The following is a 24,682-nucleotide window of genomic DNA, read 5'->3' on the forward strand; positions in this document are numbered from 1 at the left end:
ATTCTCCCAACCCCCAGCCCTTCTACTCTTGAACTCAAAAATAGCACTGAGAGTGTCATGACACTGCTTGAAGGTCAGTAAATAAATATACCGCTAAGAGGTAAACTTGAGTTTTAACTTCAGGATGCAAATTAAGGAAAATCTTTTTTACACATAAGGTGAAATCTCAATCCACTCAAAATTTATATGGAAAAGTTTCTGTTTTATGAACCTATACTGAATTGCACAAAATATTTGAAATTTATAAATTAGATGATGAACTTTAAGCAGAGAAAATAGACCTATGAAAATAGGTCTTTTTATACAAAATTTTATAGCCAATAGTGTGAAGGAAATTTCTCTTTCATAGAGATTGTACCAGAACTTCCTATAGAGTGAGACCAATTGAAGGTTATGGAAGAAAATATAGTAAGACAATTGTTGAATCCTATCCCTTGAATATTGATCTTTTTCAAATAAACTACAACCTTCCTTCAATGTTTAGAAAAAGGGCTTAAGAATACAAACCATACACTAGATTTATCAAGGTGATCACTTTGTAAGTTATATAAATGTCTAATCACTCTGTTGTACACCCAAAACTAATATATTGTATGTCAAGTGTAATTTAAAAATTTTTTTAATTACAAAAAAAACCCATTACAAACCATAGTTTCACTTGACACTACTGCTTTTAGTTTTTTTTAAAGCTACTATTTTTAAGCACCTAATATATGCAAAGCACTTTAGATGCTTTACATACATTATCACATTTGAGTCTTACAATAATCTATGAGGTAGGTGCTATTATTCCCGTTTTGCAGATGGGAACACTTCAGCTCACAGAAGTCATTTCCCTAAGGTCACACTGCTAGTTAAGTACAGAGTCAGGAGTCCAACATAGATTTGATTCCCAAGCTTATGTTCTTCCCCTCTGTCCATAAACCTCTCAGACTTTTATTTGTTTTAAGACGAAGTTTGAACGGAATCTCACATGCTCAATGCACCTATGGAAGAACACTACGATGGCTGGTGTTACGCAGTCATTGACATAGCACATTCTTTTACCCTACTTTTCCAATGAATAACTGTCTCTGCTAATACACTTTTCTGGAAATATTATGAAATAAACTGAACCCTTCCATGAAAATATGACCCCATATTCAAACAAAGCCTGATTATTAAATGTTTGAAACTAAATTAGCAATGAGGCTAATGCAATTCTAATATGAAAGATTCAGAGCTGTTTGAGAATTTGCAAAACTGCTCCAATTCTGTGAGCACTTATTCACTCTCTCAACACATTCATTGAGCATCTACTATGTCAAACAGGCAGTCACTGTTCAAAGAGACCAGAGAACACAGTGATAAACAAGATAAAGTCAGTAACCTCAAAGAATTTATTCAAATGAGGAGCACAGAAACTAATAAGAAACAGGGAAGCCACCTCTAAGAAGGTGACACTTTTATCAGAGATATAAATGAAAGGGAAAGAGCCATGCAAATATCTGAGGGGGAAAACAGGAAAAAGAACATCAGAAAAAAGAGGGAACAAACAGCAAAGTCCTTGAAGGGGAAAGGGAGTTGACATATCTGAGGCACAGCAGAAAGCCAACACTGCTAGAGGGTAAAGCTAATACGCGGTGAGGAGAAAGAGATGGACACACCATGTTTCCTTGAAGGTTCAGTTAGGAGCTTTGGATTTTATTCGGAATATGAAGAGAAAACATTGAATTTTAAAAAGATTACTCTGGCAGCAAAAGAAATAACAGTAGAGGAGCTAGAGTAGAAGCAGCCAGATCAGTTAGGAGGTGTCTACAGTGGTCCGGTGGGTGTGGTGGTGATGCCTTCTGATATTTGGGAGTCATCAGCATACATATGGTGTTAAGTCCTGGGACTGAGGAAGTCACTGAGGAAGTGTGTGAACACACGGGAACAAACAGGCTCAGGGCTGAGCCTTGGAGCATACCAATACATGTCAGTTTAGAAGAGGGAAAGCATCTTCATTTTCCTAGCATATATGAAATATATTTTTTGTTCAGATTTACCTAGTTTCTTTTTCTAGGCAACAGCAGTAACCAGGTACTTTAATTTGTTTCCATGCAGTCATATTTTTGACCACACAGAAAATAAAAATATGAGAAATGGCAGAAATAAAAAATTTCTATTTAAATGAGGCAGAAACTCTCAATGAATATGAGATCAAATCTTGCTACATTCAAGTTAAAGCTAATAATTTCTAAAATTAAGTTATTTCATCAAACTTGGGTCTGTAGCAAATAAAGGCCTAAAAGCCTAGAACCTGAATATGCACATAAATTATACAAGGAGTTTTACTGTAACATGATCTGACCTGCATTTATTTAATTACCCACTATTGCCGATATGTTAGAAACTTAAAATTAGGAAGTATAAAACTATGTGCAAGAACTGAGAAAATAATTAAATATCTAAGATGAGGAAATTAAAATGTTGATGTATTTGTTTAAACATCTAAAGCAGGGCAAGTAATTAACATTGTTAATTAACATAGTCAAAACTAAAGAAATAGAGGTTTTATATTTTAAAAACAGTAACGTTTAGTATTTCTTTTTATGTACTTTTAAAATTGTGTCTCTTAAGGCTGTTAATTTCAATCTTTTCAGCTTTTTGCCTATTTTAGCTATTCTAGACTCTTAAGCAAGAGGGCAGGGATACTGAAGCGGGAGGACCTGAGATGAAATTCAAATTCTGGCACTCACAATGACAGCTCACACCTTTAGGCAAGTTATGGTACACTCAGAGCCTTAACGTATCTTCATCTAAAAGAAATCATTATCTACTTCATAGCATTTGGAGCAGGATTAAAGGAGATTAAGTTATGCAGAGAACCTAGCAAATATTTATAGCTTTATCAATGTTAATTCCATTCTCTTTCCTTTCCCTATTCTATTCAAAGTCCTTCCTTCTCTTTACTGTTTCAACATCTGTAGCATTTATATATTTATTAAAGTTAACGTTTGAGTGCCTTTCAAAGAAAATGGGGACTTTTATCTTGATTGAAGTGGTAATAATATCATAATCCTATCAGTTTTAATCAGTGGTCTTTTGAAATGCTATAATATATTATTTTACTGGACTATAAGGTCCTTCAGGGAAAGGATTACAATTCTTTGAAACCTAACTAACTGTCCACTAGATTAATAATATTTATAATATGGAAAACATTATTATTTTTTATTAACTTCTATTAGTGTACTAAATGGACTATTACACCATAGCTTTCACAAATAACACTCCAAGTTTCAAATAAATTTGTGCTAGAGTTAACTCTATTATTTTAAATTTGTATGTATATTCTTTTTTCTGTAATGACAGCTTTATAGAATCATTAATATTTATGAAGTTTCTATTAGATCCTATTATGAACCTCTCAGTGTCAGGGGTATATCTGAATAAGTAACACCAGAAGTTCGGCCTTCAGCATCTACTGAACACTACTGAACACTACTGGACACTACTTAAGGGACATGAATGTCCTCATAGATCCTAAAGGAGTAAAGTGTCATTGGCAAGGAAAAAAATTTGATTTGGTTTTCTAAGGCAGAGTGGGAGGTCACTTGGTCATTTCCAACTTCCATAGAATTTCTGACACTATAAAGCTTGAGTAAACTGAGAAAATCCTCTCAATTAAGGAAATAGCTCATCTAAAACCCAATTACCTAAATGACAATTAAGCCACTATCTCTTTCTATATACAAGATTCAGCTATTATCACCCTCTTGTAAAATCACACCTCTCTCATATTTACCATCACAAAATGTGGAACCTATACTTCCTGATCTTAAAGGAAAAAAAGCACTGGTGGCTACTGACATGTACCAAAAGGCAAAATTGTTGGCTACAGAATGAAACTTTTTTTCCCTTCAAACAAACAATTATGGCTAAATTATTTTGCATTCTCTGTCCATGAAAACAGTTTAGAATGAAGAACATATCATTATTTTATGATATTATATATTTTTATAAATTCCTTACATATTAAAATAGTGACACACTGAAATAGAATATATAAAAAATATTTTGAATAATGTATATGGCTTTCTGAACATTTTGAAGGGAGGTGCTAAAAAAATCTAAGTATCTTTACAAAAAACCTAATTTCCAAAATTAGGTACAGACTTTTAGATTAATCAGAAGCTTTTAATTGCATGCACATTTTCCACTCTTCATTTGTCATTCTAACATTCATTATGATCTCCATTAAAAGATAATAAAAGGAAAAAGAGGAAAAGAACAAATTCGTTCATTTTAATATTTATCAGTAAGCTAAGTTAGAAATTTATTTGTGGGCGTTAACAAAAAAAGTAAGGTGATAGCAAAAGATTAAGATGATACAAGCATGCTGGGAATTCTTTTTACTTCATTCATTTGCATTAGCAATCTTCTCCAGGCCTGGCTACAATAATGTTACATGGACACAGATCCTCTACAGCCCACTCTTTTTTCTACCAAAATTCTGTCATTCATCCTATACACATGTATGGAGAGCTGATGAGGAGTGGGAGTGGGGTAATACTGTTCTAAATGCTGGTATTTAGCAATAAACAAAACAGAAGTCCCTGCCTTACAGATCCTCACTTTCCAGTAAGAGAAAATAGCTAATATTAAGAAGTATAAATATAAAGCATGCGACATAATGCTAAATGGCAACGATGAAAAGGGGGAAAGAGGGACATAGAGACTCCAAGAGGAGCTGAATTCTTTAATTCAGTAGTCTTATAATCCTCATGCTCTTCCCTAAATCTAAATATATCTATTTTTCTAAGTACCAAATTATATTGAAGGATATATTCGGATGTGTGTCTATTAAGGGGAACAAGTGGATAACCTTGAAAATTACAATTACGATTTTAATGACAGAAGAGCCATTGTTTCACTTCTTAAAAACAGTTTCATAGGACGTTCATAAGCCCAGCAATAACATAGGTAGATATACCTTAGTTTTTGCTGATGATGTAATCAATTCTCTGATAAAACTTACTATCATTGTGTGATTACTAAGAAAGAATAAAACAGCATTAAAATCTTGAAAAGAGATTATTTTCATATCCTGTCTTAAGTTGCTAAATTTTGGGTGGGCAGAACAAACAGCTATTCAATGTATGGTACAACTAATATCTAGCTATATTCCAATGGCAGCTGAAAAACATTTATGTTGTTTTTCTTTTTTTCCCCTTTAAAAACTTTTGCTGTAATGGTCAAATACCTCCTAGGCAAGCTGGGCTATTCTTGGGTAACATGAAATTCCCTGAGAACTCAGAAGGCTGTCTAGGTTTGTATCTAGGCAGGCTTGTCAAGTCAAGCTTTCGCTGGTTACTACCACAATCTAAACTGCCTCAGTGACAGACATTAAAACTTCCAAGAACTCTCAGGTGCTCTCATATTATTCGTATTGTGACTTTCCCCAACATTTTATCAAAACAAGTATTCCTTACATTAGGAATACTGTAAATTCTACACCCGAACAAGAGTACCTCCATGGTGATGTGACAGGCTCCCTCCATTGGCGAGGATTTCTTCTCTAGCAGCTGCCTGTATTTGGAAACAACACAACAAATAGTTGCTACTTAGATTTCACTTTTTAGTGAGAGTAAGACCCAATTCCCACAGGAGGCACAGACTTCCTGGGCTAAATAATAAACTAGAAGCCTGATTTTCCTTTCTTTTAGACTTATTGCACTTGAAAGCAATCAAAAGATACAGCCTAGCTTTGTAGTTTTTTTCAGTGAATAGGTACAATATCTACAGTAGTCACTTTGACATTCTAGAAAAGAAAAAGGAGGCAAAATAATCAATTTGGCCGAATGAAATTGTTAGTAACAATGAAAAGAATTTTTGTGAAGACAGAGCCAGGTCCTACTCTGAAGTAAACATCTCACTATACCAACATCTCACTATACCAACAAGCTGTTAAAAGGGTGGGGCATAGAAGGGAGCCCACCAAAACCTGTATATGGCTTGGGTTTAAAAGAGTACCACTGAAAATCACCTGTGATACTATCTCTGGCAGGCACGCAATGGAGTTAAAACACTAGGACACCTGAGGTTTTAATAAACCTCAATCTCATCCGAGTTCCTCCACAGTCTGGTTTGTTTCTTCAATTCTAGACCTGAGAAATTCTGACTATCAAACTTAGAAGGCTCTACAAAAATTAGAAGCTTAAGGCCATTTAAGAAATGTAATAAAACTGCTAACAAATAAACCTCAATGACCTACACAGAGCTTTAGCAAACAAAAAAGTTGATAAGGGTATTACAGCAACACAAACCAAGAGCATTACGGCTTCTGATCTCAACTGTGGTCACCATCTAGAGATAGGTGGGCTGCCAGAGTGATATCAAGGATTCCTAAGAGTCCTTTGTTATTTAATTTCATCAGGCATTATATACTATAAGCAACAACCAAAAAAATGACAAGCTACAGAATATGAATTTTAGAATATTAATTCTTACATAGAGAATATTAATTCTATACTCACAATTCAGTATACAACCCAGAGCAACAAATATTTTCATTTCTATGGGCTATCAACCAGGTAAACTACGAGTGATTAAAGAGTCAAACTAAAATTCATAAACTGATAGTCATGTTTATTGAAGTTAACAGAAGAATTTAAGAGCTATATTAATGTATGCAAAATTACCTCAGTTTGTTCAAAAACAGTCAGTGGGTCACTTATTCCCCTGTAGTTAAAGGCAAAGTAGAAATAGATACATGCACCTGAATCGTAAGTCTGCGTCACCCTAAAAAACAAACAGACAAAATCCCCACAAGGCTTTAAGTGAAATCAGATTTAACGACTAGAAATTTAAAAGCAAGATCATCTGAAAGATTTGCTTAAAACATAATCTCATTCTCTACCCAGTCTCTTACTCCGTTGAAGGAATGTAGATTGGCTGGATGAAGGATATACAGGAACTATTTGTACTATTTTACAACTTTTTTTTGGTAAATCTGGGCTATTACTCAAAAAAGTTTAAAAATTTAAAAACAATGTATGTGTTTCTCCAATTAGCCTGAAATAAACAAAAACATCAACTCCTCAGAAGAAATTTTTCTTTTTTTTACAAACTACATTGTAGTTAAATTTATAAAGTATATTGTAGTGAAAGACAGCCTCCAAACGCACTAGGTAAAACCTGATGATCCTCTGTAAGTCTAAACTTGCTCAAAGTTAACAGAAATAATTATGAGAATTTAAAACTAGGAAACAAGAGAAATGTTCAAATACTAAAATAATCATACTAGGTAAAATACAGCATCTTCACTAAATTCACATTAATAATTAGAAAGGACTTTGAAAACAAACTGAATGATTATATCAAATGCACTGACTGGTATGACCTTAAAATAGTATCTTCAAAGGTTACTCTGGGCCCCATATATTTGTGCATGTTTTATGTGTATGTACAAAAGATATCAAGAATATTAGATAATTAAATTGCGTGTATAGGTATGTCTAGGCTTTCAAAATGAATTAGGCGAAGCATTTAAAAAGGAGCTAAGGTAATCATAGTCAAATCTCTGAATGCAATTTATGAAGTTCCCACAAAGAATTTAACAGAAGGAGCAAATACAGAAGAAATACTCTTTTACTACACAATACAAACAGAATCTAATCTAATCTAAAATTTTAATTGCCTTTTAGGCCAAATGTTAGGTGCCTCAGAACAGAAGAAATAAACTGTTTAACAATGCTACTGTCAATTTGCCAGCTGTGTTTTCTTTCTAGTGTTAATTCACACTCATAAAAAAGATTCCTTGAATATTTACATTTTAAGTACCAAATTTACAAAGTTTAAGAAAAACCAGAAAACCATTTTAACTATGATAGTACTATCTTTAGGAATAATCAACTTTAAATAAATTTAAAGGATACAGGAATGAAATGAGTTTATAGCAATTAGTAAAATATACATCACTCATATAAGAATAAGTAATATCAAAAAATAGAAAATGTAAATAAATATTAATAGATCATTGCCACCTTCCAACAAATCCAGGATCAATATTACAGTTTAGTTTTCAGTAGCTAAGTATCTCAAAGAAAGACAAAACTGAAATAATAAAAACATCTTTTGGGAAACTCAATTTGGGTCCGTTTCAAAAAGTGACTCAGATCTAATACCTTTTAATAGATTAATTGAATCATTTTAGACAGTTATTTAACTGTCTTCCAAAATGACTTGGACAAGTGATACTGTGGTTGCCAAAGTCATCCTACTATTCTTTAACTTCTAAAAAGTGTTTTGCTCTACACTTTTTTGGACTACTTTACTTGTGTCATGTAAAATTTCTTCAGAAAATTTAAGGTTGAAATATCTATTCCAATACATGAAATACTTTTTAATGGACAGAAATGAAATAAATTCAATAAATGCACCCTACAGCTAAATTATTTTCCTTGGGATTTCGATTTCAATGAGATCAATAATTATTTTAAATTAATTTTAAAATAGCTTTTTTTAAAAACTAGTTTAATAAATACATCTCACACATTCAACATTTATATTCAACACGGAATAATCTCCTTGGCTACTATTAAGCAGCTCATATCAAACTAAATTAAAACCAAACTCTAGTTAAATGTTAGTTTAATCAAGTATGAGCTATAAGTAAAATTCCTATTTATCAAAACCATTCAAATAACTAGACTTTGTATATTCTAAACTTTGGTTTAGAAGATAATCACAGAAGCCGAGCATTTAAGCTTTTATCAATCATTCCTTAAAATAATAGCTATTTAATTAATGACATACGGCCAATTCAGTCTAAGTATACCAATTCTACCAACCTATAATACACAATGAAGATTCTTAGATCTTTTGAGTACCTTGTGAAGAAACTACACTTATTATACAAAGTATCCTAAGGCAGAATATTTTACTTCCCAATCACTTTCAATAAGTAGTGGCTTATCATAATAATATTTTCATAATGGAAGGGGAGAAGTCCCTAGAGACATTGAATAAGGAAGTGGGAAAGATGAAGGGAGAATAAATTGTGTTAGGTTGCCACTTGACAAAAGTATAAAAATTTCTCAACTGCATACGAATAGATTATATTATTTAAAATGTTTCAAATTTCACTGGTAACAAATGGCTTTTGGGTTATCAGGCCCGATTTGTTTTGGGTATTATAAGAAGAGGTTTGATAGACTAGATTATCAAGAGAAGAAGTAAGTACAGCAGATCCTCAAATAACATTGTTTCATTCAACGTTTTGTTCTAACATTGACGAAATGCCACAGGAACTTAAGTTATTTATATCGAGGAGCCTACAGTAAAATTGGTTTCCTCAGATGTCACTGCCCTTAAAGTCACAGAACCTATTGATGACGTTAAGTGAGGACTTATTGTATCACTTTGGGCTGATAACAGAAACACAAAATTTTTTTTCTTAGACTTCAAGGACTTAAAAAGTTTCATTTTTAATAATGCCTCCAAATTAAAAAGATTCTCTCAAATATCACTCATTAAGTCAGCAATACCTTTGCCAAGTTATAAGCTTTTTATTGTACATAAGGCCTCTAGTACCCTTCCTTCAGATATATCAAACCCCAGCCAACAGTCTCTCTAAATCCACGCTTTTAGCTTTTTATATTCTTTGATTCTACCCTGAATACACCTATTCTAAAACATGTTAATACACGGACTTGATTTAGTACTTCCTGAAATGTTCTTCAAACCCTAATTATCTTTTCTATAGAGAAGCAGAAAAGACTATTTCAAGGAGATCCCAATTGACATGAACAGTTAACATGAGAAAGATGCTTTCCTCACATTTCATGTTAGAATTTTACCTACTTATCCGGCAGAAGTACGATGTATTAAATTCTAAAAAATATTTGTTTCAGTGGGAGTAAGTAGAACTAAGAAACACAACATGGCAGTAGGGAAGTACAAGATGAGAGGATGTAAAAACAAAAAGAAAAAAAATCACAGAAGATAGCAGTTTAAAGAGTATGGAGAAGTATTTCTAGTCTTGCAAAGTAAATACATGCAAATTATTATGCTATGTCAAAAATAAGAGGGCCTAAAAAACTGATGCCTTCTTGATGATTTGTCTTTGGGGGACAAAAACCAAATAAATATCCAAATTTTCCTTACTAACGCTGGTATAAATTATCTACCTCAACCTTAATGTGATTACACCATAACAACAATGGCATTCACAGAGCTCTTCACATGCTTTCGTATTTCACTCTCACAAGAGTCCTTTCAGGTAGATGGGATTACCGCTACACTTTACTAATGATAAACATAGAGCTCAAAGAGATTAAATTACTAATAAACAGCAGAAAAGTTCCTTTAATCTTCAGACACATTTAGTATTACAAAACAAAGAAATGAAAAACTAAGCAGGAAGTTGCCATGGAAACACAGTTGGTAGGTAGAGTCTAGTTTTGGGGCTGGAACAAGACCACGTCTGCCTTCCCAGGCTGAGACTGAGGTCCAGGCAAATCAGAAGCAGCAGCATCGTGAACAGAAATACACAGAAATGCTGTGGTGCTGAAGCATAACTGCTATTTCAGAGTGCAGCATCTGGTGCACTTAACAATAAAAATATTACATTATTTTCAAATTACTTAACTTATATTCATGCTTATATTATTTTTTATGTTTCTATAATAAATATTGGAGTTAAAGTCTAGAAAACCACACACACAGAAAAAAGGAGAGGCAATTATATAATATAGAATGTTCAATAAATTTTCAAGTGCTAGATTACTACTGTATCTTTTACTTCAAGGTTCCCTTGCTCATGATCTGTCCCAATTTCTCCTTATTCTACTTTGTAATTAATTCCATAACTTTTTAGAGCTGTCAAATGCTCAGTTCAATCTTGACACATTTAATCTTCTGGTGTTTACACAGAAAATATCAAAAGATTGCATACAAAGTGCCCCTTCTCAAAAAAAAAATCTCCATTTGGGCTGCTGCCCTATTCAACAAAGAGGACAAGATGGATCTAATATGGATCTTAACTGTCCAATATAGAAGATGCCAACGTGGCATTTTAAATTTAAATTATTTGAAATTAAATCAAATTTCAAATTCAGTTCCACCATCACACTAGCTCCATTTCGACAGCTCCATGACCACATGTGCCTTGTGACAACAACACTGTATAGGGCAGATATAGAAAGTTTCCATTATCGCAGAAAGACCTACTGGAAAGCAATGACTTAATCTTCACTTGGATCTTTTGTTCCACTCATTCCTTTATTCCACATGCATTCGTTTAATCGACATCTGATAAAATGGTTAGCGATTTTTCTCTGTTGAAGAAAGAGCTATGTTGACTGTGTATGTAACTTAAAATTCCTTGACAATATATGTAATTTATAGTTTCAGTGAATAAAGAAGGATGTCTTCTCTTATTCCAGGGCCAAGACATTTGGGTCTTCACTGTCGTGCTGTCCGGATGGTATAAGGCTCATTCACAGAAGGGTGTTTTACTCCTACAGGGTTTAGGATTGCTATAGAATGTTAGTGGCACAATCCTAACAAGGTGGCAAGAGAAGTTCAGGAAAGCTTGCTAAGTTAAAGTTTTGTTTTATTTTCCCAGAGTAAGAAGTATAAGAGCAATAAAAAACTCACCTGCATGTAGAAAGAGGGGCAAACTGAACACCCTTCTCCTTGCATTCCCTTGTTATTCTTTCTTTTACATTTCTACAGAGATCTACAACTCTAGAAAAGAAAATTGAATACAATATTGTTTTTGAATTACAAATTCTAATAATGCTGGTTTATCTGGCATCCTTCAAGTCAGAAATACTCTTAACTAAAACCTTCATACTTATTCCTTCAAGAATAAACAAGAGCCTTTATGATTCAAATTGGGTCTTCCATTCATAACTTCAAGTAAGCAAAGTCCTTTCTTTTTTCGGCATAGAAAAGACAAAAAGTCAGAACAGCACACTCAAGTCTCCTAAAGGCAGTGTCTTACACTTAGGAAAACCCAAATTTCAAAGTAAATTTAATTGCAAAAATTTAAAAGCTTTAAAGCTATAAAGAACATGTTAATGAAAATTCAGTTCTCAGTTATAGGAATAACCACTCTTGTATCCATGTCTAAGAAATTTTCCTCAATTTAAAAATAATTTAACAAAAAAATCATTATAACAAATGTTCATTCAATAGCCGATTCTCAAGCACTGAGCTAAACTCCAGTTCAAAAAAGACTTACTGAACATGTAACCCTTTGTAAAGCTATGTATGCTAGGCTGTTTGATATTAAAAGTCAATGAAAGCAGAAGGATGAGGGGAGATTAATAATATTTCACAACATTAATCTATTTTTTAATGGGAACTATAGCATACTATTATAATTACATATTTTCTTTCATCTACAAGATAAAACTCTTAAGGTATGTAGAAGCCATTTTATTCTCCAATAAATGTCCCAGCTATGTACTGACACTGATTCTGTTTTATTAAAGTGTGGTCTGTTTAGAATTATGAGAATGGAAAAGATACCAAAGAAACTTCAAAGGCTGGCCTATCTCTAGTCTCAAGACTGATTTGACTGTGTGAGAATCAATTTGATAAACGTAATAACATTAAACATATTATGCTTTATAAAATACATAAGTTATCTAAATTTCCAATAAAAACAAAAATAGATGATTAAAGTATTAATATGAAAAGAATTTTAGTGTGTTATTAGCATGTCAAATTTTACTTTTTAAATACAGTATCTGAAACCTTTATAAATTTTAATTTTACAAAACACTGCTCTTAAGTTATGCTTAATTCTATGAGAACTGCAGGCAAATACGATTTATCAACGTTATCTATACCTCCTTTATGGAATGGTAAGAATGCATGTTTTTAAAAAATCTCTTATAAAGCATTTAAATTATTAAAATTTAATATGTTTTTATTTTGAAAATCCAATTTATAAAATAAATATCTCCAGGGGTTAATGAATTTAATATGTTTTTATTTTGAAAATCCAACTTATAAAATAAATATCTCCAGGGGTTAACAAATTTTACCTATTTGTAAAAGTTCTTTTTTTTTTTTAAGTAACAAGTTCTTGATCATAACTCCGTAAGTCGTAACTCATTGTACCTGAAGACTGAATATAGAAAAGTAAAAAGATTTCTGGGAAAGGACAAAAAAAGAAGATAGAGCAGAATAAAAATGTTAAGATATGTACCATCCCAGAGGTGGATTCATGGGGATTTGTTATTTCTTATAAACTTTACTGTGAATTTTAAATGATTTGTTAACTTTATAAAGAAAAAGTGAAATGTAAGCCATAATAGAAAATATATAATCTCCTTAAAAATATTTTACTACTAAATGAATTAACTTGAGTCTGTTTTAAATAAAACTACTTCTCATTTCCTAATCAGTTTTTACTATTAATTCCCTAACCAATATCTGTATGTATATGTAATTTAAAAAATTGTACATAATTTCTTAAATTAGGTATCTTTTAGAAATTGCTTAAATGTAAGTTAAGATCTTCCTTAAGAGCAAACACATAAATATCAAAAGCTAAATGACACATTACAAAAGAAAGTTAACTGATTTTATAATTTTGGGAGACTTTTTAGAGAACATTTAAACATATTTATCACTTAAAAATTTAGATCATAGCTTAATAAAAACCATATAGTGACATTTAGTGTTCAATATGATTCTTTAAAATGTAAACTTTAATAATACCTTCATTCTATGAAACATGAACAAATTTGCCTCAAGCCAAAAAATATCGCTTGCAAATACGATATTCTGATGGAGATATTTAAATAAAAGTGATTACCTTGTTTCAATGTTTCCTTATAAAACTTTATGCTTACATAATCACACACAAAGATACATTATTTGAACAATTCAGGTAGTGTATTTTAATATCAGGCATTTTATTTCATTTTACCTGTCCCAAGGAGCAGAAGTCTCAAAAGATTCTCCTAACACATAGAATTCCAAACCCAAGTCCTGTTCAGACACATACACAAAAATCAAGAAATTACAACAGATGCAGAAGAATCAATAATATTGCTTGTATTTCATGTTCATTGTTAGTATTTCATGTAATTGTTAGCATTACATGTTTCTTCTACTTCAACCTCCATTGCTCTTTTAGTATCCACATTATAAGAGCACTGAAAAGTGGCCCCAAGAGTGAGATATAACCCCCAGAAGGATAGGAACTTCATGTTTTGTTTTTCTCTGTATCCTTGGCACTGGGCAGAGTGCCTGACACATGGCAGGAAATATTTCTCCAGTGAACAGTCTGTTTATCCAGTATCTGCCTATGTACATGTAGAGAATATTAGCAAAACAGATTTTTAGTAGTCTAAACAACAAATTAACTAATACCAAAAAGTGACCATCAGGCCACTTGAAGGAGCTGGGAAGTAGGAAAGGTGGGTGGAAAGGAGACTATAGGAAGGAGACACTATATCACCCTGTCTTCAAAGCAACTTTTCCTTTAAAACAAATTAGAAAATACAGAAATTAGAAAATTAGAAAATATAGTGTCTCTCATTGCAGTGACTGAATAGACAGTCTATTTGGAAGCACCTCTGCTAGGAAAATATATTTTATAGCACAGAAGATGTAATGTTTATATGATAAGTAACTTATAACACTAATTTCTTTACTTAAAGTACAATTTTATAATCTCAAAACTGAAAATAACTTACAAGCCACCAAAGAAATATAAAGATATGAAAAAAATTTATAAAGTAGAAAAGTCAATATATGTTAAGTTTTCACTTCTAGTAAAATGAATCACTTCAACTCTACAACTGGTTGGCAGGAAAAGTCTCCAAATTAATGATCTGAAATGTGTTTTTCTCTTATGCATTCATTTATTCAGTAAACATATATTTGGTGACAACAGTATTAAGCACTAGGAAAATAAAAAATAAGACAAATTATCTCCCTTGTCTCCCAAAAATCTCTAACTTACTTTTAAGTTTTAACACTAACTGGAATCTTAATAATTAAGAAATTTCAAACTGTGTCTATGCTGTACTTCTTACAGTTCCATTTCACTTCCTAGAATTCTGAATTTAGTATTATGAGAAAATGGTCAATATCCTCAGAGAAAATGCCTAACAAACAAAATTTTATGTATATTCAAATGCTTACTATAGGATAACTTGGGGCACTGTCAGTCTATGGAGGTAAAAATTTATGAGACTTCAAATCATCTTTCGTGGTCTGTAAATCTGTTAATCACAATTTCTAACACAGCACACAGGCGAGATACTTCTCGTTATCAGTATGGGTGGGGGAGGGAGATGGAATAACAGAAAGACCTACATACTTCAAATTCATTGTGATCTGAAATTTGGATCTTAAGATTAAATTATTTTAAAAATGAGAACACAACTCAAGCTTTCTTAGAAAAGCAAAAACATTTATATAAATTCATGTAAGTATTTCCTTCAAAATAATTTTCAAGTGAAAAATCAGAAAATTCAGTATTTGGGGAAGCCAAATTCTCAACAGGATAGCTGAGAAATGACCTTTTAAAACAAGACAGTTTAAATTACGTAACAAGCAATATTTTTACAAAGTAACCCTAGCAATAGCAGAAAACAATTAAGAAACTTGAAGTTTGTTATAGCTAAAGTAGGAAAAAAACAAAACAAAATAAACAAACAAATGAATAAACTTTCAAAAGAACACTGTCATATCAATAAGTACAGAGGACTCGAGGTTAACATGACTAATAAAGTTTCCCACAAATAGAAAATAAAAAATCAGAAAAATTTTAGAGCTCAAATATATACAAATTATCTTTAATTCTATATAGTAATCATCACCAGTAAATCAATAACTATTCAGAATCGAATTAAATATCAACTTTTAAAGACAGTTAAAAAAAAGATTTATACATATTGAAATAGATTATGGATCAAGTTAGGAATGTTGCTAACTAAGGCAGCTTGATTTTAATCAAACAATATTAGGAATGACACGATCAACTTCCAGACACAGAAAAGCTCCATTCTTCTAAAGAACAGAAAGATCTATTAAAAATATTTAAATTCCTCAAAACCACACATGAAAAGTTTAATTAATAATCTCTAAATCTGTTAATTACAATTTCTAACACAGCGCACAAGCAATAAATGTACTTTTTTCCCCATCAGCATTGGAGAGGGGGAGCAATAAGATGTACATACTTCAAATTCACTGAAATCTAAAATTTAGGTCTTACCTACAAGTACATTAAAATGCTCACAATGGGAGAACTTGAGGTAGATTTGTAGCTAATCTTGGGTTCTTATAAATTGATGTGCTAAATTACAGTATGTTAAAATTAAGAAAATAAAGAAAATCATTTTATTCACTCAAAATAAGAACAAGTATTGTTTGCAACATAAATTAACAAAGGAAATATGAGATAACTTACTCGAATATATGCAATGACATAGGTCAGCAAATAACCTCTCTGTCCATTATCTTCTCCAGCTGCCAATCCACTGTAATTAAAGAACTGTTAATAAATTTCAAATGAACTATTATAAAATATAAAACTAACCAAACCGATATAACACGTCAAGATAATAGCTTACCAGATTAACATATATTACATTGCATTTCATTTTTATTTCACTCTCATTTTTCATAAATATATCAAAAAGCTGTTAAGAAAATAAGCTTGTAAAATCTGAAAGCACTTTTAATATTCAGTTTGGTCATTAATTTCACACTTATCTACCAAACTAACAAAACTGACTCATGAACTTAACTACTTCTACCCATATTGTTGAAGGCACAGAAAATCGGACATAAGAAACAAACAAATAATCTTCACAAGCATAACAAGATACTTAAAATACTTCTATTTTATTTATATTATATTCTTTTTCATGTATTCATGTATTCTTATTATCTTAATCCTATATAAAGATGTGCAATGATTGATTAGGACCTTCCAAATACCGAGAAGTTTCTTGAGTACTTGACCACATAGTATTTGGAGTACTAGACATGTTGTTTATCTTATGGAACTTATAACTTAAATGAAAGACAAAACATACTTACACAGAAATACTAAAGTTTATGAAGCAATACACAGACAAGAATAAGACCAATATATAAGATTTTATTATTGCGAACATATGAACTATCTATTTCAGATTGAAAGTAGTTTTATCCATATAAACTGTATTTGATGATCTACAGTTAGAATTCATTCCATATAACACATAATTCAGTCCAAGTCTATGCTCTGTGAGTCATTCTTATTTTAAAAGACTACAAATGATTACTGATTTTCACTACCTTCAGTAGAGTTTTAAATTTTGCTTCTTTCCATTATCAGGCAGAAATTAAATTTTAACTATTCCTGGTCAACTAAATAAAACCCCAAACTCTCAAAGCAGCAACCTAAAATTCCTTATTAAAACCAGATAAAAAGAAAAATATCTTTTCTTGTGACTTTCTTGCGTCATGACTGATTAACTTTTATGTCTCTCTTCCCCATACCCTAACCGCACCTCCTTATTCTCAAGATGCTGAGCCCTTAACCACGGTGTTGCCCAAGACTCAGGTGTTGAGCCTCTGCGATTTGAGTCTCTACCAAAAGAATCATTTCCCTTGTGGCTTCAATGAATACTTATAGTTAAATCCTTTTTTCCCCTGAAGTTGTGCTTGGATTTGGCAGTAAGTAAATAATACAAAGTAGAGGTACCCTGTTCTATACAATGCTGTAAGGAAATTTTAGGCTAGGCTATATGGACTAAATCAGATTTTCTAACTTAGTATTATAGCTGGATCTACATTAATTAGTGTCATCCAGAAGGAGCAGCAAAGATTTGACAGGAGCAGCTCCCATCTAGAACTACTTGGGGACAGAGATGAAATTAAAGAGTCGTATCAGTAGAATGTTAATAAGCGAGGAAGACAGAACTTAGGTCAAACAGCTAAGAGTGAAAAGTAAGAAACAGAAGACAGTTCTGAGTTGGGTGTGTATGGATGTGAGGTTGGGGTTGGGAGTCAAAGTTCTAAAACAAATCGGAAACTAGTCGGAAAATAGCTGAGCCCATACTTCAGGGAGATATGAAATAAAATCAGACCTGAGTCTAAGAGAGAAAAAACACTACTGATCTAGGAAACATAAACAATTCAGCCTGGGAATAGTGAGAGAAAGAAAGGAAAGGAGAGTGAAGACTAGTGCAGAGGATCGGCACTGGGAATCTTTGAGAAGGCGCATTCTCAGCATGTATCTGGTGAGAAGTAACAAGTGTGAATGTTTAGTGGGCCTGTCTCTCCTATCAGGATGAGAAAAAGTCCTATTTTGCAGTCTCGGGTCAAGCCATTTTTTTTTACACCCTCTTCTAATATCTGGTGAAGGTGGGGGTGGTATGGGGGTGAGGGTGGGGGTTTTCTTCCACTTTAGAATAAAGTGTGACAAACCACACAGAAATCTGCATTTTCTTATTTAAAGCAGGAAGAAATCGGATGTGTGCATTCTAAATTCATAAACTCCAAAAAATCAAAATAGCCCTAAGTCATCTGCTAAATGACAGCCTCGGTTGTTCAACACAGATTTCTGCACCTAAATGAAGAGAGCGAGGATGAAATTACACTCAGAAATTAATTATAATTAAGGAGCAGCAAAGAGTAATAGCAAAAAATAAGACCTCAATTAGGGTTTAAGTTTTTAATGCTTTACCCTTTGCTTTAAATAGATACCTCATTTACCATAACCTTTTTTAATGGATGAATCTGATATATTTTGTTTAGTGTAAGCAAATTGCTACAATTAAACCAATTGTTCTGGGCCTCAGTATCAGTATCTTGAGACCTAGAGTCATTTTAAGGATGATCCATTCTTACTTTTAAGTAGTAAATGGCTAGTGTTACATGAGAAAAGCAAAACTGACATTACATGGAAAGACGTTTATGACAGTTGGTGGCTCAAATTAAATAAAACTGACAAAATGGTTCTGATAAATACCTAAAAATTAAAATGCACCAGGAAAAAAAAGGTAAGAGATTAAGAAGTACAAATTGGTACTTACAAAACAGTCACAGGCATGTAAAGTACAGCATAAGTAATATAGTCAATAACATTGTAATAACTATATATACTGTCAGATGGGTACTAGATTTATCAAGGTGATCACTTTGAACATTACATAAATAAATAATTGCTATGTTGTACACCTGAAACTAATATAATATTGTATGTCAACTGTAATTGAAAAATAAAATAAAAATAAAATAACATAAAAAACACCAGGAATAAAAGTAAATATTCACAAAGAACTCGAATTAAGCATAATGTCTATGATATATTTTAAACTTTAAAATAAAAGAGATGGTCCTCAAAACTGTTAGTTTATGTACTTAAAAAGGAAAGAAAAAAAATGTAGTCCTGATAAATGGCATTTTCACTACAGTTCCCATCGATCAATCATATAATCCATCAAGCAGACAGACAGAAACCACCCAATCATTATTCAGTTGGTTATAGATGTGAAATGTTTTCTGTTTCTTTATACCAGCATAAAGCAATAAGTGACAGGGGGTGGAGTATAGGTAATTTATCAAAAACTTTTGATTAAATACAATTTCCTTTTAAAAACATACTATTAGCATGTTTTATACATATACTATTACCACTAAACAGTAACATGACAAAGAATTTTTTTCCCATTCCACTCTAGCACAACCGCAAATATTATTAGCATTAATGGAAAAATACAATAAAATATTTAATACATCATATATATGATTAGACAAGAGCAATATACCAAACTAACTTCCTACAAATTTTGAGAGTAAACCAACACAACATTTTAAGTTGACTATCATATATCACTACAAATATAACACTAGAAAGGGGTATATTGACAACTGCTTGGAGATAAAAGAATTTTAGCTTAAGTTTCTCTTGGCATTATGAACTTAAAGCCATACCCAAATTTTGCAGCAATGTCATATACTTGTTTTTCATGTTGAAGAACCTTCTCACGGTCCCCCTCAAACAATAATGTAGCGACACTTAGCTGATTTGGATCAAATCCTTTAAACTACAAAGAAAAAAATTATTACAGATAAGTTTTATTCTACAAATAATAAATAAAAATTCATTTTGATCTTTTTTCCTTCTGATATGGGCTCAAACACACCAACTCTTTAAAGCCTGACCTTTGGAACATTAGATGTCAAAGAATGCTTAATGCACTTACTCAGGTCATTATAGTATAGTAAAACTATGAAAAAACATTTCGGTTCAAAGTATGCCATAGTGTCAATTGTAATTATATATTGGTATGTAAACACAACAAATAATTTGTAAAAATTATAAACGTAATAATCAAAACTACCAAAATGATGGAATATAATAAAGTAGCAAGATGTAAGGTGGAAGAGAGTAAAAACCGACCACATCCTTAAATACTACAATAACTTCTTATTAAATAATATTTTCAAAGAAGATCTTACAGATAAAATTAAAATACAAGATACCTAAGAATAAACTTGAAAGGAAATGTAATTTCATTATGAAAACATGTCTAAAAAAAGATGAGAAAGATATATGTTTCTGAATGTATAAACTAAGTATTATCAACCTTGCCCAAATTGATAAACTAGTTTTATTTCAATTCTAATAAAAATCTAGATAGACTTTCTAAAACAGAGAAGAGTTTCTAAAGTTTTTCTAGAATAATAAATAGGCAGGTGATAGTGATAAAAAGATAAAACACAGGAAACAAAGGGGGAAGAACTAGACTTACAGAAATTAAATCCATTTACATTTTTAAGAACAAAAGACAGTCTATTTCTTGGACGTAAAATGTCTTAGACATTGCAAATCAAAGAGAAGCAGGGATTAGTTAGTTGATGGCGCTGTCATAACTGGTTAGCAGTTGGAGGAAGGGGAGATATAAATTAATTTAGATCTTTATCTCACATTATTAAATTGAAAAAATTCAAATAGTAATAAAGATAAAAAATTTTTAAATCCTATTTAACAAAAAAAGCAATAGAGAGAAAAATTATCCTAATCATAGTTCTGGTGTAAGGAAAGTTTTCTAAGCTCAGAAGTAATTAAATAATCACAGGTAAAGATAAAAATTTTAAACTTGGGCACCAAAAAAAAAAAAAAGTTTTATTTAGTTACCTGACTGTAAAAATTATTTACAACATTATGACAAAAGTATCCAAAAATTCCATTACTCAAAAGGCACACACCAAAACACCAAGAAAAAAAAACATGAAGCTGCCATTCCTGGAAAAATAACCATATTCAGCTAATTCATACAAAAATTATACCCAAGAAATACAGGGAAATGATCAGTCTAATTGGACTTTCAAGAAACATCAACTAAAATAAAGTACTATTTCCCCTCTGGATTTAGTAAATTTAAAACATAACAAAAATCTCACAAGCAACAGCAAGAACGCAAGAAAAAAAAATGGCACATATGTATTGCTAGCAGTCACATAAGCTGGTATAAACATAAGAAAGGAATTTAGCAATTAATAGTTAAAAAAAGAATATACTTATATTTCACTTCTAGATATCTACCATACAGGAGAAAATTCAAACTATAGTGTTATATGCATGAAACTGTTTAATACAGTGTTATTTTTAAGAACTTCAAACCTGAAAAAATTAAAATTTCTGAAATTGAAAGCATTAATTTACTTGATAAAATATTTGTTTCAACATGAAAAATATTAGTTATGAAATGTACATGGCAACATGGAAAAACATAATAGGTTCATGTGAAGGGGAGAAAGAAGGAAACAAAATCAATTAAGTCCTAAGCATTTAAAATTTTAGCATCTTATAAAAATTCTTACCTTTGTAATATAAAACTTTTTTAATCCATCCAAAAATGATGTGAAAATAGAGGAAACCTGTGGTTTAAGAGCATGACCTAAGAAGAAAAAAATTTAGCATTTTAAATAACAAATTCTTTTTTTTTCAGAACAAGAGGCTAATTTAACTTATATCTTAAAAGAAGGTGAACAATTTTCACAACTTTAATTTTTTAAATCTCCCTGTTATGTGTATTACATACTAATGTTAATATCTACATCTTGTATCTTCTTTCAAAAGTCACAACTTTTTGTTTACAAAACCCCTTCTTCATTTTTTTTAAACTCAAATTACCATATGTAATTAATACTACACATAGTTTAGGTTATCTTTCAACGGTATAGTTTATAGTCAGTAAAATCACTTCATTAATTTTTATTTCATTAAGACCACCCGATGGTGACTGGTTTTACTTTTATTTTTTTTTAATTATGCAGAAACCATTCAGAACTATATCCAGATATGGAGTCAATACCATGTTTAAGGTTGTTTCTTAATTAATTCTTAATTCATCCAGTATTCTTGGTATAAAACTGCTTCCTTCATCACACCCAGAGAGTTAAAATTGCCAAAACAACATAAATGGTGTCTCAGAATCTGTTAACTTCTTTGCCTGAGGATTGAGCTTAATTGAGTGAAAGTTTTTTACTGTTTTCTCATTGTTTTCAGAGTAGCAACTTCTTAACTCCCATGACTGTTACATTTAAAAATCATGCATCTGGTCTTTGTGCTATGAGATCAATTCAGAAAAATGTGGCATATTATTTATGTAGAGTTTTTATAAAGAACTTTAAAGCCTCTAGTACATCGAAAATTATTACCAAATAAAAAGCTTATTATTATTATTATTTTTTTTTTAAAAAAAAGGCTTTAAGGCTTTGGTATTTTATTTTCAAAATGTGAGTCTCTTCTTTAAAATAGGTATAAACAGCAAACTAGGTTTTTGAAAAGCAAACAAAGATTTCTGTGGAAAAAACTATTGCAGTCTTTTTCGCATTCACCCTTTTTTTTTTTTTAAAGTGAGGCTGAATTTGTAATATTTATTACATTTTTATTGATTATAATAGGAAACTGTTACACAAAAGACCAGCAACTAACATGAAGTCTACATGAAGTAACAAGTTCGATTATCAATGCTATAACTGGACAAAGCACAAAACAAAACAATAATGAAGGGCAGAATAGATAAGAGGTCAACCTAGCAATCTTTGGGGGCTTTTGGATCATAGGTAAAAAGTTTGTTTGGGTTTTTTTTTCCTCTAGCATAACCAGTGCTTTAGATACCATTTCTAGCACATATAAAGTTAAAAATAACATATTATCGAAATATTCACTTCCCGTCACAAATGAATTCATCTTATTTTAACAATTGTAAATAAATATATAAACATAAATATGTGAGTATATATGTTGTGTTCTTGCAACTGAAATTATATGTTCCTCATATACATCTTCTGATCCACATAATCTTTACACAAGGTGTGAGGACTCCGAATGTTACTACTCTGATGTGGAATAATCCTTAAAGGTATATATTCATCTAACACATTGAAACTTATATGCACTAGTTTCCACACTAGTAGGAGGAAGTCACATCTATCCTTGATACTGAGTTGATGTGATAGCTCTGAAGCCTAATTATTGTAACAGTGCTACTAACTTTTAAGTGGTTCGAGCATTAGTATTAACTGAGCATATGATTTTTCACTTATTCTTAAATGTTGCCTATCAAATTAATTACATTCTAAATATATTCCAGCTATTGTGTTTTACCTTTTATGGTAAATGAAGGAATCAGTTTCCAAATACTGGCTAGACGGTTTGATTAGTGAATTGTGTTGTTATAGTGTTAATTAAATAATTTTAAAGGATTTAATAAATATCTACATTTCAAAGAAGTATTCTGAGACAGTAGAAAAAATCTTGGGCATTAAAGTCAGACAGATTTGGGTTCAAACCCAGCTTTACCACATATGACTTATGGACTTTGTTAAAATATTTAGCCCTGAGTCTTTTTTAACAGAAATACCACCTAGAGGAACAGTTGTCAGGAGATATTTGATAAATTGTGCTATTGATAATGTGCTTAATATTAGCACTACACTATGTGCTATGCAAGATTCGTCCAACCTCTTTTGCTAATTTGATGACTAAGTCAATTATCATATAAGTACCCATTATGTGACAAGTGCAAGAGATATAAAAATGAATGAGAATCATCCCCTAAATTTGACAAACTTTAGTTTACAGGGGAAATAATGTAGATCATTTCACTATACTCAATGATATATATCATTTCAATATGCTGAAAACATTTCATTTCAATATAATTCCTCTATCAGAGGAATGATATTAAAAATACTAAGAATAAGGCTTGTGCTTTGTTAAGAAGCAATATGACCAATCAGCCATATAGCCAGGCCAAAGTTCTGGACACCCCTTACTGTGCTAAATGTTACTCTTTAGTTGCTTGATCACAGCGCCATGACAAGAAATATAGATGGAAAGGCTTCCATAGGCACTGAAAAACCAGTTAAATTATTGACAACCAAGGAGCATGATCAGATGTGTATTTCCAAAGGATCACTTTGGTGGTCAAGTAAGTGCAAAAGGAGAAGAGACAGAGTCAAAGAGAACAGAACCTACCTTAATGCATATTCCTAAGTATAGTAATGATAATGTGAAACAGGGATGACCGATAGCCAGAAAGATCTTTTCTTTAAATCTTTGCTTTAAATTGTTACAGATCTCAATTATAAATAAAATCTTGCCAAATCATAGTTAATTTTACAAAGGTGTCTATCTACGTCTAACATATTTTACTATAATAGCAGCATATAA

At 31.5% G+C, this 24,682-nt stretch overlaps 1 protein-coding gene across 1 annotated transcript in view; it reads right to left on the reverse strand.

The window, feature by feature from the left end:
• AGPS (alkylglycerone phosphate synthase) overlaps positions 1-24,682 on the reverse strand; it is a 108,105-nt gene that overhangs the window by 15,055 nt on the left and 68,368 nt on the right. Inside the window, exons 13-19 of the mRNA XM_016152598.2 lie at positions 21,823-21,899; positions 19,930-20,042; positions 16,412-16,481; positions 13,916-13,977; positions 11,626-11,715; positions 6,666-6,765; positions 5,496-5,553 (exon numbers count right to left, since the gene is read on the reverse strand). Of these exons, the coding sequence (XP_016008084.2) occupies positions 5,496-5,553; positions 6,666-6,765; positions 11,626-11,715; positions 13,916-13,977; positions 16,412-16,481; positions 19,930-20,042; positions 21,823-21,899 (570 nt within the window). The remainder of the gene's footprint in view (positions 1-5,495; positions 5,554-6,665; positions 6,766-11,625; positions 11,716-13,915; positions 13,978-16,411; positions 16,482-19,929; positions 20,043-21,822; positions 21,900-24,682) is intronic.

The sequence above is a fragment of the Rousettus aegyptiacus genome, unplaced genomic scaffold, assembly GCF_014176215.1.
Source record: "Rousettus aegyptiacus isolate mRouAeg1 unplaced genomic scaffold, mRouAeg1.p scaffold_m13_p_2, whole genome shotgun sequence".
Lineage (NCBI taxonomy): Eukaryota > Metazoa > Chordata > Mammalia > Chiroptera > Pteropodidae > Rousettus > Rousettus aegyptiacus.